Genomic DNA, 12,268 nt, shown 5'->3' with positions numbered 1-12,268 from the left:
AGTCCAGTGTGTACAGCAGGAAGTCCAGTTGATAAAGCAGGAAGTCCAGTTGGTGAAGCAGGAAGTCCAGTGTGTACAGCAGGAAGTCCAGTTGGTTCAGCAGGAAGTCTAGTTGGTTCAATAGGAAGTCCAGTTGGTTCAGCAGGAAGTCCAGTTGATAAAGCAGGAAGTCCAGTTGGTAAAGCAGGAAGTCCAGTTGGTTCAGCAGGAAGTCCAGTGTGTACAGCAGGAAGTCCAGTTGGTAAAGCAGGAAGTCCAGTTGGTAAAGCAGGAAGTCCAGTTGGTAAAGCAGGAAGTCCAGTTGGTAAAGCAGGAAGTCCAGTTGGTAAAGCAGGAAGTCCAGTTGGTAAAGCAGGAAGTCCAGTTGGTAAAGCAGGAAGTCCAGTTGATAAAGCAGGAAGTCCAGTTGGTAAAGCAGGAAGTCCAGTTGGTAAAGCAGGAAGTCCAGTTGGTATAGCAGGAAGTCCAGTTGATAAAGCAGGAAGTCCAGTTGATAAAGCAGGAAGTCCAGTTGATAAGGCCTAACTAAGTGTTGAGTCTGTGTGACTACATCTCTGTATTAACTACATGTGTAGCCTAACTGACCCAGAATCAGTTCTTAATGGCAGCAGCAGGTAGCGTGGCGCTTAAGAGCGTTGGGCAAGTCACCGAATGTTTGCTGGTTCGAATCCCTGAGCCGACTAGGTGAAAAATCAGTTGACGTGTCCTCGAGCAAGACACTTAACCCTAAATGCTCCTGTGAGTCTCTCTGATAAGAGCGTTCGCTAAATGACTTGAATGTAAATAATGGCTGAAAGATTATACAGCACACCTACGGCTGATCTAGGGTCAGTTATTAATGGTCTGATAGAACCTGTTGAAAATATTCAACAACCTCTGATTGATTCAGAGTCTGTTTTTAAAGGTAGTGAAAAGTTACATTACAGCCTTATGCTAAAAAATGTACTGTATGTAACCTAACTGATCCAGAATCAGTTTGTAAAAGATGAAGAGCCCATTGATCCTATGTAACAGCTTATTTAACTGTTCCCAGGTCTGTTTAAAGAGTGGCTACGAAGACGAAGAGCACGAGGAGCCTTCCCGACTTTAAACCACTCCTGCTCTCCCTCCTCCTCCTTCTGCTCTCCCTCCTCCTCCTCCTCCTCCTCTTCCTGCTTTCCCTCTCCCTCCTCCTCCTCCTCCTGCTCTCCCTCCTCCTCCTCCTCTCCCTCCTCCTGCTCTCCCTCCTCCTCCTCCTGCTCTCCCTCCTCCTGCTCTCCCTCCTCCTCCTCATCCTCCTCCTGCTCTCCCTCCTCCTGCTGTCCCTCCTCCTGCTGTCCCTCCTCCTGCTCTCCCTCCTCCTGCTCTCCCTCCTCCTCCTCCTGCTCTCCCTCCTCCTCCTCCTGCTCTCCCTCCTCCTCCTCCTCATCCTCCTCCTGCTCTCCCTCCTCCTCCTCCTGCTCTCCCTCCTCCTCCTCATCCTCCTCCTCCTCTCCCTCCTCCTCCTCTCCCTCCTCCTCCTCCTCCTCTCCCTCCTCCTCCTCCTCCTCTCCCTCCCCCTCCTCCTCCTCCTTCTCCTCCCTCCTCCCTTCTTCAAACGCCTCCAGAGCGTAAAACGTTAGGAACTCGATGAATGTTAAACCTGTATTTATGATATGTATTAAAAAGTGTAATTATAATAATTAAAAGGAAAAACATATGAGTTTAAAGATTTTGTACATTTGTACTTGAATTGTGTCCTAGATGTATATTTTCACTAAAAGGTGTATTGTATAAAAGCCATATTAAGGACCACTTGAATGCATACATCATTTTCTTCTACGTTTTTGTTGTTGTTGTTGTTGGTTTTTACGTTTTTGTTTATTTGTTTTTTGGAACGAGGAAAATGTATTAAGGATCTTGTTCTTTTTTTTATTTTTTTTAAAGAAGCACAGGGTATGTCCCAACTGGTTTCCTATTCCCCTATATAGTCCACTACTTTTACCTATGGCCTATGGGGTCCTGGTCAGAAGTAGTGCACTGTGTCGGGAAAAGGGTACTATTTGGGACCGAACCATTGTATCAGTAGTCTTTTTTTTATTTGTTTTCTCGATGGAGCCTTGTGTTTGTTTGTATAGTATGTGTGCCTTTCCAAATGGTGCCCTATTCCCTGCATAATGTAGTGCACTATGTAGGGAATAGGGTACCTTAGTGCACTACATTATACCAGAGCCCTATGTAGGGAATGGGGCCCTGGTCTAATGTAGTGCACTATGTAGGGAATAGGGTTCTGGTCTAATGTAGTGCACTATGTAGGGAATAGGGTACCATAGGGCTCTAGTATAATGTAGTGCACTATGTAGGGAATAGGGTACCATAGGGTACCATAGGGCTCTGGTATAATGTAGTGCACTATGTAGGGAATAGGGTACCATAGGGCTCTGGTCTGATGTAGTGCACTATGTAGGGAATAGGGCTCTGGTCTAAAGTAGTGCACTACATAGGGAATGGGGTTCTGTTCTAAAAGTAGTGCACTATGTAGGCAATAGGGTACCATAGGGCTCTGGTCTAATGTAGTGCACTATATAGGGAATAGGGCTCCATTTAGGATGTATCCTATGTCTGTTCTTTTCTGTTCTTTTGGCCAACGTCCAGTATCACCATATCACATATTCCCTGTTCCAAATCAACCCCTTGCACCAAACACTCTACGCCCTAAACCCTAGCCCCTAGACTAAATCAGCCCCTTGCACCAAACACTCTACGCCCTAAACCCTAGCCCCTAGACTAAATCAGCCCCTTGCACCATACACTCTACGCCCTAAACCCTAGCCCCTAGACTAAATCAACCCCTTGCACCAAACACTCTACGCCCTAAACCCTAGCCCCTAGACTAAAACAGCCCCTTGCACCATACACTCTACGCCCTAAACCCTAGCCCCTAGACTAAATCAGCCCCTTGCACCATACACTCTACGCCCTAAACCCTAGCCCCTAGACTAAATCAACCCCTTGCACCATACACTCTACGCCCTAAACCCTAGCCCCTAGACTAAATCAACCCCTTGCACCATACACTCTACGCCCTAAACCCTAGCCCCTAGACTAAAACATCCCCCTTGCACCATACACTCTACGCCCTAAACCCTAGCCCCTAGACTAAAACATCCCCCTTGCACCATACACTCTACGCCCTAAACCCTAGCCCCTAGACTAAATCAACCCCTTGCACCATACACTCTACGCCCTAAACCCTAGCCCCTAGACTAAAACATCCCCCTTGCACCATACACTCTACGCCCTAAACCCTAGCCCCTAGACTAAAACAGCCCCTTGCACCATACACTCCATACACTCATGCCCTAAACCCTAGCCCCTAGACTAAATCAGCCCCTTGCACCATACACTCCATACACTCTACGCCCTAAACCCTAGCCCCTAGACTAAATCAGCCCCTTGCACCATACACTCCATACACTCACGCCCTAAACCCTAGCCCCTAGACTAAATCAGCCCCTTGCACCATACACTCTACGCCCTAAACCCTAGCCCCTAGACTAAATCAGCCCCTTGCACCATACACTCCATACACTCACGCCCTAAACCCTAGCCCCTAGACTAAATCAGCCCCTTGCACCATACACTCTATACACTCTACGCCCTAAACCCTAGCCCCTAGACTAAATCAGCCCCTTGCACCATACACTCTACGCCCTAAACCCTAGCCCCTAGACTAAAACATCCCCCTTAGTTCTTACACCCTAAGAAGCCCCCAGCCCATAGTTAGACTCTATGCCATGGTTCTCCAACTGGTGGCACACGAGCTGAATTTGGCCCGCGGGTGATTTTATTTGGCCCACCAATTTATATATATTTATATATATTTTATTTTTATTTTTTATTGTTGGATGTACGACTGTAAAAACACCAGAAAAACAACTCCAAATTATTAACATTTTGGAAATGTGTTCCAAGATATTCCCATAATAGATATTCCCATAATAGAGAGATACAGGTATGGGATCGTATGCAAAATGTAGGCAAGGTTTTAAATAATTATGTTTTAATCAAATATATCTGTTTGGGCTTCTTGCGGTGAATTTGCAAGTCTCCAAATAATTTGTAATCACGTTCCGTCTGAATCTAGTTAATGATCCCTGACCTTCTTACTGGGGTCCACGTGAAGATATGAGAGGATTGGACAGCAGAACAAGATTTGTCAATTCTGTCTACATGTCTCATAGTCAAAATAACTTCCTTAAAAACGTTAAACTTCCCTAAAAACTACAGAAAATGTAGTCACCCACTTCCAGAAAAGCACAGATAAGCAGTTGACATGGAATAGTCCATTGTTTTGGCAGAGGGGTGGGAAGAGAGATGCCTTGATTTAACAGTATACCTTGTGTCCATGCCTTCAGCTATGGTGGTGATGAGGATGATTTACAAACCGAATAGAAAGGTTATGAAACGTCACAGAATCGTTTTGTAACTCAGACTGGCTTCATCTTGAAGACAAAAGTGCTTTCATATAATCAACAAACAAACAAACAAACCATGTCAAATAGGTTAAATTAGACCAATTCTTGGCACCGAGATGGGTTATCCATGGCAAAATGACCTACAGTTTAATCATAATGATATCTTTGCCTCCACCCAAGGGGGTGTGACCCAAAATGACACCCTACTACCTATATAGTGCACTACTTTTGATGAGAGTCCTATGGGCCCTGGTCAAAAGTAGTGCACTGTAAAGGGAATAGGGGGCCATTTGGGACACTAGGCATCTTTCACATGCACCGTGTTCCCCTGTCTATCCCCTAACATAACATTGTTCCATAGAAACGGATCTAAGGTCCCCTTTGTTGATTGGTAGTCAGGATTGGGAAAAGGGGGGGGAAACAGCCTCATCACGGTTGCTATGACAACTAGACATTCCATTTAAAAAAAAAAAAAAAATGAACACAGCCTTCGTTCCAATTGGGACCCTATTCCCTATATAGTGAACTACTAGTGACCAGAGCCCTATTTCCTATATAGTGAACTACTACTGACCAGAGCCCTATTCCCTATAGAGTGAACTACTAGTGACCAGAGCCCTACTCCCTATATAGTGAACTACTAGTGACCAGAGCCCTATTCCCTATATAGTGAACTACTAGTGACCAGAGCCCTATTTCCTATATAGTGAACTACTAGTGACCAGAGCCATATTCCCTATATAGTGAACTACTAGTGACCAGAGCCCTATTCCCTATATAGTGCACTACTAGTGACCAGGGCCCTATTCCCTATATAGTGAACTACTAGTGACCAGAGCCCTATTCCCTATATAGTGAACTACTAGTGACCAGAGCCCTACTCCCTATATAGTGAACTACTAGTGACCAGAGCCCTATTCCCTATATAGTGCACTACTTTAGACCAGGGCCCTATTCCCTATATAGTGCACTACTATAGACCAGGCCTCATGTCAAAAGTAGTGCCAGGAGAGAGACTTGAATGAGGATATGATCACGTCTCCCTACACCACGGAGTCTCTTCCGTAAGAATGACTTGAGACGAGCGTTTTCGGGCCATTTTGTTTTGTTTGTTTATTTTCTTTGTCGTTCAGGCGACCATATTATTTACCAACCGTCCAACCAATGTAACCCCCCCTTTCACTTTTTTTTTAATGCTGTGAAAATGTTGAGATGGATCTTTTTGGCTGCTTGCTGTACATACTGTACTGTATTCATGTCTTTTTATAGAGACACCCAGCCTCCCAGAATGACCTTTCATTCTGTTTAACCATTGGAGGGGTGAATCTAAGAATCTTATGACAGTGGTTACCTTTGTCCTCTGTTCCGGAATCCCTTTATGACGTCATTGTTTCGAATCAATTAGAATGTTCAAACAGAATGTTCTGTTGACATTCCTTCAAAAGGGTTCAAGGAATCCCTTTATGACGTCATTGATTTTAATCAATTAGAATGTTCAAACAGAATGTTCTGTTGACATTCCTTCAAAGGGTTCAAGGAATTCCATTCTACGTTTACTTTTTTTTTACACAAATGACTGCAGTTAATCATTGAAAATCATCAATCAATCAAATGCATTTAGAATTAGAATACACCACACAGTTCTACTTCTGAAGCCACTAGAACTCCTCTGTTAGAAAACAACGTTACGTTTCTCACATACACATATATACACTTGTCGTGGCTCGGCTCCAACACGCCTGGTATCTTGACATGGGGAAAGAGAACTGTGAGTGTTCAGAGATATTCCATGACATTCTATTCTAGAATTAGGAACGTTATACAGTGCAGGACATAGCTAGCTCTGGCTGTTGGCTTCTTGTTGTCTTTTTCTACATGTTATATTTCTTTGCTTCCAGACGCACCACGAAGCTCACCTCCACCTGTCAGTCAGTGTAGAAACACTCTTTGCCTCAAAAACCATGTAAATGATGTACTTCAAAACTTGTAAGCTCTTTTGATATCTCATTAGGCGCAGGCACGCACCCAGACACACACACACACACACTTGGACTGGGGGTAAAGGCTTGGCATCCATCCCTGTACAGCAGTAAGATATTTCATTTTGCGGCACTAAGGTGTGGAAACTGTCTGCTTCTCAAATGGCACCCTGTTCCCTACTGTATGTAGTGCACTACAAAAGAAGTGCACTACATAGGGCATAGCGGTTCATTTGGGACACGTGCAATAACTATAGGAAGTGTCTTTGAGCATAATGCAAATGACACCAAATCAAACTGGAAATGGTTTTGATTTAAAAATGTTTAAAAAAAAACGTTTTTTCAACTGAAATAACGGGCATAAACCTTGATCTACAGTATGTGGATGGATGGCCAAGAGTTGTTCCTGACCATGTGACCTGGCCCGGGAAAAAACCTTCTGAGCCCAACTTATAAAGCCTCTCTATGACCCACGATTCAATCCGATCGCTCTTTGTCCACAATGCACGTTTTTTTTATTTTTTTTAAAGTCAATGTTCACAGTAAAACGTTGTCTCGGTCAGAAATGACTTTTTTTTTTTTTAAATGGCGCATCGTCCAAATCCCCCGGAGTCTATAGGACGGGATTCAGTCCCATCTTCTAACTATAGGGCCCCTTGTTGTTCCTGGTCATGTGATCAGGATGGAGGAACTCCAGGCCTCACCCACACAGTATGTGCCAACCAGTCATAATTAGTCAGTGTCCTTTCTTTTCGACGTCTGAATGGACGGTCCCACGTTAGGCTGACAAGGAACCTAAATACAGCTCATTAAAAAAATAACATTTTTAATATTTTTTTTTTTTTACATGTTTTGAATGTCTGCACAACGTGTATTTTTAATAAATGAAACAAAAATAAAAATGTAATTATTACTCAAGCATGTTATAGGTTGTTGCAGGTTCCTTGTCTGTAATTGAAATGTACCTTTCAGTGCCAACATATGACATGTATTTACAGGGGACAACGACACATTTGTTACCACAAGGTGACCGGACAAATTATATATATATTTTTTTTGTGGGGGGCTACGTCCCAAATTGACAACTTACTCCCTATATAGTGGCCTACTTGTGAACAGGGCCCATAAAGGCTCTGGTCAAAATGCCCTGGTCAAGAGTAGTGCACTATGTAGGGAATGAAAACGGGTGCCATTTGGGACAGAGATCTTTTTAATGATCTTTATAATTATTATTTTTGTACAGTCGTGTTGCTCAACCACTGCAGTTCATCTAATTGTTGTACAAGTTGTATCACTGGGTGTTACTGTGTCATATCTTCTGACATTTGTAATTAGTCCTGAGAATACACTGCCGTTTTGGATAAAAAAATAATAATAATAACACAAATCCTCCCCCCTGTGTCCCCGGATTGGTTTTTGGTACATTTTAGTCATTTGACAGAGGCTTTTTTTTATCCAGAGTGACTTAGTTAGTGCTTTCACCTTAAGATAAGCTAGGTGAGACAAATGATTTATATCACAGTAATGCACTGTAGTCAGGAAGCAACTTTTCATTATACAAATATACACTAACAGTAAAGCAGGATAAAGGAGGTGTCCCAGGTAGAACCCAACAGTAAAGCAGGATAAAGGAGGTGTCCCAGGTAGAACCCAACAGTAAAGCAGGATAAAGGAGGTGTCCCAGGTAGAACCCAACAGTAAAGCAGGATAAAGGAGGTGTCCCAGGTAGAACCCAACAGTAAAGCAGGATAAAGGAGGTGTCCCAGGTAGAACCCAACAGTAAAGCAGGATAAAGGAGGTGTCCCAGGTAGAACCCAACAGTAAAGCAGGATAAAGGAGGTGTCCCTAACTGAACCCAACAGTAAAGCAGGATAAAGGAGGTGTCCCAGGTAGAACCCAACAGTAAAGCAGGATAAAGGAGGTGTCCCAGGTAGAACCCAACAGTAAAGCAGGATAAAGGAGGTGTCCCAGGTAGAACCCAACAGTAAAGCAGGATAAAGGAGGTGTCCCAGGTAGAACCCAACAGTAAAGCAGGATAAAGGAGGTGTCCCTAACTGAACCCAACAGTAAAGCAGGATAAAGGAGGTGTCCCAGGTAGAACCCAACAGTAAAGCAGGATAAAGGAGGTGTCCCTAACTGAACCCAACAGTAAAGCAGGATAAAGGAGGTGTCCCAGGTAGAACCCAACAGTAAAGCAGGATAAAGGAGGTGTCCTAGGTAGAACCCAACAGTAAAGCAGGATAAAGGAGGTGTCCCAGGTATAACCCAACAGTAAAGCAGGATAAAGGAGGTGTCCCAGGTAGAACCCAACAGTAAAGCAGGATAAAGGAGGTGTCCCAGGTAGAACCCAACAGTAAAGCAGGATAAAGGAGGTGTCCCAGATGGAACCCAACAGTAAAGCAGAATAAAGGAGGTGTCCCTAACTGAACCCAACAGTAAAGCAGGATAAAGGAGGTGTCCCAGGTAGAACCCAACAGTAAAGCAGGATAAAGGAGGTGTCCCAGGTAGAACCCAACAGTAAAGCAGGATAAAGGAGGTGTCCCAGGTAGAACCCAACAGTAAAGCAGGATAAAGGAGGTGTCCCTAACTGAACCCAACAGTAAAGCAGGATAAAGGAGGTGTCCCAGGTAGAATCCAACAGTAAAGCAGGATAAAGGAGGTGTCCCAAATGGAACCCAACAGTAAAACAGGATAAAGGAGGTGTCCCAGGTAGAACCCAACAGTAAAGCAGGATAAAGGAGGTGTCCCAGGTAGAACCCAACAGTAAAGCAGGATAAAGGAGGTGTCCCAGGTAGAACCCAACAGTAAAGCAGGATAGAGGTGTCCCAGATGGAACCCAACAGTAAAGCAGGATAAAGGAGGTGTCCCTAACTGAACCCAACATTAAAGCAGGATAAAGGAGGTGTCCCAGGTAGAACCCAACAGTAAAGCAGGATAAAGGTGGTGTCCCAGGTAGAACCCAACATTAAAGCAGGATAAAGGAGGTGTCCCAGGTAGAACCCAACAGTAAAGCAGGATAAAGGAGGTGTCCCAGGTAGAACCCAACAGTAAAGCAGGATAAAGGAGGTGTCCCAGGTAGAACCCAACAGTAAAGCAGGATAAAGGAGGTGTCCCTAACTGAACCCAACAGTAAAGCAGGATAAAGGAGGTGTCCCAGGTAGAATCCAACAGTAAAGCAGGATAAAGGAGGTGTCCCAAATGGAACCCAACAGTAAAGCAGGATAAAGGAGGTGTCCCAGATGGAACCCAACAGTAAAGCAGGATAAAGGAGGTGTCCCAGGTAGAACCCAACAGTAAAGCAGGATAAAGGAGGTGTCCTAGGTAGAACCCAACAGTAAAGCAGGATAAAGGAGGTGTCCCAGGTATAACCCAACAGTAAAGCAGGATAAAGGAGGTGTCCCAGGTAGAACCCAACAGTAAAGCAGGATAAAGGAGGTGTCCCAGGTAGAACCCAACAGTAAAGCAGGATAAAGGAGGTGTCCCAGATGGAACCCAACAGTAAAGCAGAATAAAGGAGGTGTCCCTAACTGAACCCAACAGTAAAGCAGGATAAAGGAGGTGTCCCAGGTAGAACCCAACAGTAAAGCAGGATAAAGGAGGTGTCCCAGGTAGAACCCAACAGTAAAGCAGGATAAAGGAGGTGTCCCAGGTAGAACCCAACAGTAAAGCAGGATAAAGGAGGTGTCCCTAACTGAACCCAACAGTAAAGCAGGATAAAGGAGGTGTCCCAGGTAGAATCCAACAGTAAAGCAGGATAAAGGAGGTGTCCCAAATGGAACCCAACAGTAAAACAGGATAAAGGAGGTGTCCCAGGTAGAACCCAACAGTAAAGCAGGATAAAGGAGGTGTCCCAGGTAGAACCCAACAGTAAAGCAGGATAAAGGAGGTGTCCCAGGTAGAACCCAACAGTAAAGCAGGATAGAGGTGTCCCAGATGGAACCCAACAGTAAAGCAGGATAAAGGAGGTGTCCCTAACTGAACCCAACATTAAAGCAGGATAAAGGAGGTGTCCCAGGTAGAACCCAACAGTAAAGCAGGATAAAGGTGGTGTCCCAGGTAGAACCCAACATTAAAGCAGGATAAAGGAGGTGTCCCAGGTAGAACCCAACAGTAAAGCAGGATAAAGGAGGTGTCCCAGGTAGAACCCAACAGTAAAGCAGGATAAAGGAGGTGTCCCAGGTAGAACCCAACAGTAAAGCAGGATAAAGGAGGTGTCCCTAACTGAACCCAACAGTAAAGCAGGATAAAGGAGGTGTCCCAGGTAGAATCCAACAGTAAAGCAGGATAAAGGAGGTGTCCCAAATGGAACCCAACAGTAAAGCAGGATAAAGGAGGTGTCCCAGGTAGAACCCAACAGTAAAGCAGGATAAAGGAGGTGTCCCAGGTAGAACCCAACAGTAAAGCAGGATAAAGGAGGTGTCCCAGGTAGAACCCAACAGTAAAGCAGGATAGAGGAGGTGTCCCAGATGGAACCCAACAGTAAAGCAGGATAAAGGAGGTGTCCCTAACTGAACCCAACATTAAAGCAGGATAAAGGAGGTGTCCCAGGTAGAACCCAACAGTAAAGCAGGATAAAGGTGGTGTCCCAGGTAGAACCCAACATTAAAGCAGGATAAAGGAGGTGTCCCAGGTAGAACCCAACAGTAAAGCAGGATAAAGGAGGTGTCCCTAACTGAACCCAACAGTAAAGCAGGATAAAGGAGGTGTCCCAGGTAGAACCCAACAGTAAAGCAGGATAAAGGAGGTGTCCCAGATGGAACCCAACAGTAAAGCAGGATAAAGGAGGTGTCCCTAACTGAACCCAACAGTAAAGCAGGATAAAGGAGGTGTCCCTAACTGAACACAACAGTAAAGCAGGATAAAGGAGGTGTCCCAGGTAGAACCCAACAGTAAAGCAGGATAAAGGAGGTCTCCCAGATGGAACCCAACAGTAAAGCAGGATAAAGGAGGTGTCCCAGATGGAACCCAACAGTAAAGCAGGATAAAGGAGGTGTCCCTAACTGAACCCAACAGTAAAGCAGGATAAAGGAGGTGTCCCTAACTGAACACAACAGTAAAGCAGGATAAAGGAGGTGTCCCAGGTAGAACCCAACAGTAAAGCAGGATAAAGGAGGTCTCCCAGATGGAACCCAACAGTAAAGCAGGATAAAGGAGGTCTCCCAGATGGAACCCAACAGTAAAGCAAGATAAAGGAGGTGTCCTTAACTGAACCCAACAGTAAAGCAGGATAAAGGAGGTGTCCCAGGTATAACCCAACAGTAAAGCAGGATAAAGTAGGTGTCCCTTACTGAACCCAACAGTAAAGCAGGATAAAGGAGGTGTCCCAGGTAGAACCCAACAGTAAAGCAGGTTAAAGGAGGTGTCCCAGGTATAACCCAACAGTAAAGCAGGATAAAGGAGGTGTCCCAGGTATAACCCAACAGTAAAGCAGGATAAAGCCTTAACCCCTCCATACTGTAGTGGACTACTTTTAACCAGAGTGCTATGGATCCTAGTCCAAAGTGGTGCACTACACAGGGAATAGACTGCCATTTGGGACAGAAAGAAAGCACATATACAGGTGTAGCCTACATGTCAGATAGTGATTGAGTGTTGTCGTTTCCTACAGGTACTACATTTCTGGGTGTGTGAGACAGTCATTGGAAGAAAACACATTTATTTAATTGGTACGTTTTTCTAGTCTACCTGTTCTATTGAAATGTTGATATCACACTAATAAGTGCGCGTGCTGAAATACACTGCAATGTGACTGCAGGGGCTAATGTTTTCAGTACGCACTACCTCATCCACATCTCCCCAGAGCAGACACACGCCCTAATCACATGATGATTCTGCCAAGATCGTTCACTTGGA

General features: G+C 44.7%; 1 protein-coding gene across 3 annotated transcripts in view; it reads left to right on the top strand.

Moving 5' to 3' along the window:
• Positions 1–1,773, top strand: part of grk4 (G protein-coupled receptor kinase 4) — a 78,590-nt gene extending 76,817 nt beyond the window's left edge. For all 3 annotated transcript variants that reach the window (XM_090209897.1, XM_090209896.1, XM_090209898.1), the window contains one exon: positions 1,034–1,773. In XM_090209897.1, the coding sequence (XP_090066023.1) occupies positions 1,034–1,090 (57 nt within the window). In that variant the 3' untranslated portion in view covers positions 1,091–1,773. The remainder of the gene's footprint in view (positions 1–1,033) is intronic.
• The last annotated feature ends 10,495 nt before the right edge of the window (positions 1,774–12,268 follow it).

This window comes from Oncorhynchus mykiss, chromosome 19 (genome assembly GCF_057628025.1).
Source record: "Oncorhynchus mykiss isolate SJ-2025 chromosome 19, ASM5762802v1, whole genome shotgun sequence".
Taxonomy (NCBI): Eukaryota; Metazoa; Chordata; class Actinopteri; order Salmoniformes; family Salmonidae; genus Oncorhynchus; species Oncorhynchus mykiss.
The sequence above is the reverse complement of the archived record's forward strand: the minus strand, read 5'-3'. Positions and strand labels throughout refer to the sequence as shown.